Source organism: Daktulosphaira vitifoliae, unplaced genomic scaffold (genome assembly GCF_025091365.1).
Source record: "Daktulosphaira vitifoliae isolate Bord-2020 unplaced genomic scaffold, ASM2509136v1 Scaffold_1, whole genome shotgun sequence".
NCBI lineage: Eukaryota > Metazoa > Arthropoda > Insecta > Hemiptera > Phylloxeridae > Daktulosphaira > Daktulosphaira vitifoliae.
Genome location: NW_026099572.1, coordinates 21,091,345 through 21,095,652, shown reverse-complemented (window position 1 = coordinate 21,095,652; position 4,308 = coordinate 21,091,345). Strand labels below are relative to the sequence as shown.

The window sequence follows — 4,308 nt, the reverse complement described above, 5'->3', positions numbered from 1 at the left end:
TTTATACTTTTCGTTACAGTTAAGATTTACCATCTCCAAGTTATGCAAACAGTTAGATTTTTTTGAGCGGCTGAAAAAAAATTATTAAATATTTTACAGAAACTGATTTTTTTATTTAATTTAATTAAAGATTGCAATTTTATTGAACTAGTAACTTACATTTTATTTCATAAATATAAAAATTAATGATATAAGAGTATATAATAAATATATGCATAGATCATTTCATATATAAATAATTTCTTTAAGTTAGTTTTTTACCATGGGGCCGTTATAAACTAAAGCTCATAATACATACATTTTATGAGGTTTTTATTATTTATTGTGATTAAAAATCAAGGTTTGAAATTTCCAGCTGGTTTATTATTGTAAAGTAATTCCTCTGAGAGAATAATACCCAGCCAACAAAAAAATAATTAAAAATTAACTATAATTTCAAGTATATAATACAACTTTTATTTGAGAATAGATTATATGTTAATAATATTGTAACAGAATTTGTAATAAATTGCTACTAAACATTTTTATATTTCAATTTTCAATTTGTTTTTGTATAAACCCAAATTTGGATTACAAAACTATTAGTATATAAATATAATTTGCATTTCAGTAAAAATTTTATTTATTATAAAATTAAATTACTTACTTAACGAGCCTATATTTACTATGTCCCGAGTTATTAATTCAAGAACCAAACTATGAGATTTTTTATTGTTATTTACCAGTACTAGTTTGCAATACTTTATAATAATACAATGATTCACAAAGTAAAACTTTATAAAACCTATTAGGTTAACATCAGATTATTATCAATCAAAATAAATATAATTTAAAAAAATAATTTAACTTGCCTAGAGTGTAGAAAGTATAGAACTAACTAAAAATTAGGTAATAGTTTGTTTATTTTAAATGTAAAGTTCAAAATTTCACTTGGAAACAAATAATATTATAACAATTGTATCCAAGTAAAATATATTTTACTATTAAAAACATTTTAATAATTATATATTAAAAGGAACAATAGGAAATTCTTAAAATTATCATGTTAAATTATGAGGACATTATTATTTTCTAAGTAATTACATAAAGTTGTATTTAAGTATATTTAAACTAAATTAGTTATCTACAAATAACTAATTTAATTACTAACTACTTAAAACTATATTATATGATATCATTTTAAAAATAAAAAGATTTATTTTATGATGTATCTATTGAAGAAATACAATTAAAAATACATAAAACTCATATAATTATCAATTAAATGGTTTTAAAATGACCCAAATATACAAAAAATGCACTAAACATTTTAATCTTTGAAGTGCATGATATATGAATTGAATTTTGTACTGTATGAGCTATGAGCTACAGTAATAAGAAAATAAAATTTATTTTATTTATATTTAATATAAATAGTAAAAAATCTTAGCCATATCAATTTTCCTTATGACATATTCAAAATTGAATTACATTTCAACATTTATTACAGTTAATAGTTAAAAAAAAAGAAATAAGGAATCTATTAAGTTCTTGAGTATTACTACACTTATTTTCATAATAATATTACAAAAATAGTAACCAGGAAAAAACAGTAAACATAATAATTTTAACCATTTATATACACGAAAAAAAATATAGCATTGGTATGTTTGTGACACTGGCGACATAGAAATTTGATAATAGTTATCAGCAGTTCAAGTCAACGGCAAGCGGCTTAAGCAACCGAATAAAATTCACTAGTTTATCACATATTTAGATAAAATTTTCTAATTTTAAAAAGGTAACATTATAAGAATTTAATATATTAAAAAAATTCAAACTCTCAGTAAATTTCTTAGTCAAGTTCTAAATATTTTTAGTGTTAGTACTTTTAGCATAACTAAAATTAACTTAAATATTTATTTATTTTTTCTTATTAGTTGTTCCTTTTTTGCAGTTTCAGTATGAGTCGTAAAGAGGCTTTAACACAATTTATTCAACAAATACATGGTCGGCCTGTTGTTGTAAAGCTTAACAGTGGAGTTGATTATCGAGGTATGTATAATTTTACTAAGCATTATGCTTTAATTAATTAATTTAGATGTTCATCATTCTTATTTTATTATGTGTTAATAAAAATCAATTAAATAAGATCAACATATTTTTTTATTATCTAAAAACTATAATAATTTTCCAGTACTGTAATAATTTTTTTGTTGTATTTTTTACTTTACAAGTTTTTTTAATTATTAAAAATAAATAAGCTAATTAAGTTAATTAAATTTTAAGTTCGAATAGATATTATTGATGTATAAATAATTATAATTATAAAAGTAATTTTTAACTCTTACTCTGCTAAAGACTCTTTCTGTTAAATAGTTAATAAAAATACAAGTCTTAAAATTTAAAAAAAAAGTATTGGTTTAATTTGTTGTTTTCATAAATTGTTTAGGCATAAAATAATTATTCTTGTATATAAGTAAAAAAAAAATTAATTAAATATAGGTGTAATGGCATGTATTGATGGTTACATGAATATTGCATTAGAACAAACTGAAGAATACATAAATGGAGAGTTGAAAAATAAATTTGGCGATTCATTTATTCGTGGTAACAATGTTCTATATATAAGTACACAAAAAAGAAAAGGCGTGTAAAATGTATTTATAGCTACTTTAATATAAAGGAAGCTAAAAAACTTTTAGATGATATATTTACATTGTAAGCTAATAAATAAAAATTAAGTACAAAAATTACAAAAATATTATACTAAACTATTTTTTCTTATATCTTTTATTTAAGTAATTTATTGATATAAACAGAAAAAGAATGATATTACATGTATTTTTAAAAATCACATGATGCTAAATGCAGGATTTTTAAAAAGAGTACATCACAAAATCTGGTTGATAATAATGGCCTTAACAATATTTTATTTTTGCGATGAAATAATTTTTTTATCTCATCCAATTAATTTATCCAGTTTTCTGTAAAAACCATTTTATAGTTTGAAATATATTAATATAGAAAATACTTCCAAAAAAAAATATAACATCTGCTTAAAAGTTATAGTATGTTTAGAAAACTCTAAATGACTTTAGATAGCTCTTAATTCATTTTCAATATTATTAGTTCAATTATTTTTATAATTGAAGAATATACAGTAGGAGGTAGAAATATATATATAACAAGTATGATGTTGAGTTTTCTTATATCAAAATTAATTTTAGATTGATATTTTATAATTTATTTCAGTATTTACATAAATAATATTACTTGGTATATTAATGCAATATTTTTTATATAATTAATTTATGCACTCTTTAATCTTATAATGTAAAAAAAATTGATCACTTGTGGCTAGTTAATTAAGTAAAATTAAATATGTGTCAGTATGTGTTTAGCGTTGATAATGGTAACATTGTTTCCGAAATACGTATCCGCGACTTTTCATTAATTTTTTTGTGGCTTTTGAGTTTAATATTTTTAATATTTTTTAGTTTTTTTAAATTAATAATATTTTTAATATAGTTTTAATTTTACTTATAATGTAAAGTTTTAATTAAGTATATATTTTCAGTTTTTAGTTAATTTACAAAGATAAAAATAAAGAACATAAAAATCATAATTTCTAGTATTACAAGAAAAAAAATTCTTCTGTTTAATTATACGAAGTAATTGATTTATTATAAATCATTCGTTTACTTTCAAAATAAATAGAGTATTAGAAAAAAAAATGTTGATTCATTTTAGTTACATAAAGTTTTTAATTTATCAGCTAATATTTACTTTTTAGAATCATCCCTTAAAACTTAAAGATGTGTTAATTTAATATTTTTAAATGGCAATATACATGTTTAATTAGCTTATAAAATAGGATATAATTTAATTAAGAAAATGACTGGTCGATAACAACTGATGGACCAGTATTTCAGAAGTTATTAACAATTTAATGTAATGACTGGAAATGAGGAGTGGGTGTTGCTATTTTTATCAATAGTCATTTCCATACTCTTCGTCCGACCTAGGTATAAAAATAAGAATAACATCCTTAGTATCCATTGTAAGTTACCATTAAAAAAACTAAGTTGATACCCCTTTATAAAAGGTTTTGCTCTTTATATTAAAATTTGCTTCTAATAATTTTTAACTATAATAATAACCTCCTTAATCTGACTTTGAAAGATGACGTTTAAGATAAATGCAATTATGATATTTATTTATAATTTTTGGGTAACTTTTATTATCATAAAAAATGTGTATTGTTACTGATAATAAATAAGCTGTTTTTCTAAGGTTTTCATTCATATAATTTTCAGCTATCGTTAA

The 4,308-nt window shown here is 20.6% G+C and overlaps 1 protein-coding gene across 2 annotated transcripts; it reads left to right on the top strand.

Annotated features, from left to right (window-relative positions):
- Positions 1–1,650: 1,650 nt before the first annotated feature.
- LOC126893545 (U6 snRNA-associated Sm-like protein LSm6) lies at positions 1,651–2,756 on the top strand. 2 transcript variants are annotated; one of them, XM_050663859.1, is made up of 3 exons: positions 1,651–1,780; positions 1,937–2,034; positions 2,485–2,756. In XM_050663859.1, the coding sequence occupies exons 2-3, from the start codon at positions 1,944–1,946 to the stop codon at positions 2,634–2,636; spliced, it is 243 nt and encodes an 80-aa protein (XP_050519816.1). In that variant the 5' UTR covers positions 1,651–1,780; positions 1,937–1,943; the 3' UTR covers positions 2,637–2,756. The 2 variants fall into 2 exon arrangements, with proteins under 2 accessions (XP_050519816.1, XP_050519815.1); XM_050663858.1 differs by having other exon boundaries at positions 1,703–1,860.
- The last annotated feature ends 1,552 nt before the right edge of the window (positions 2,757–4,308 follow it).

Bases quoted from the DNA above. Each gene is read 5' to 3' on its own strand.
- LOC126893545 (XM_050663859.1), top strand. From the start codon at position 1,944: ATGAGTCGTAAAGAGGCTTTAACACAATTTATTCAACAAATACATGGT. The intron at 2,035-2,484 runs GTATGTATAATT...AATTAAATATAG, and splicing joins CAGTGGAGTTGATTATCGAG to GTGTAATGGCATGTATTGAT.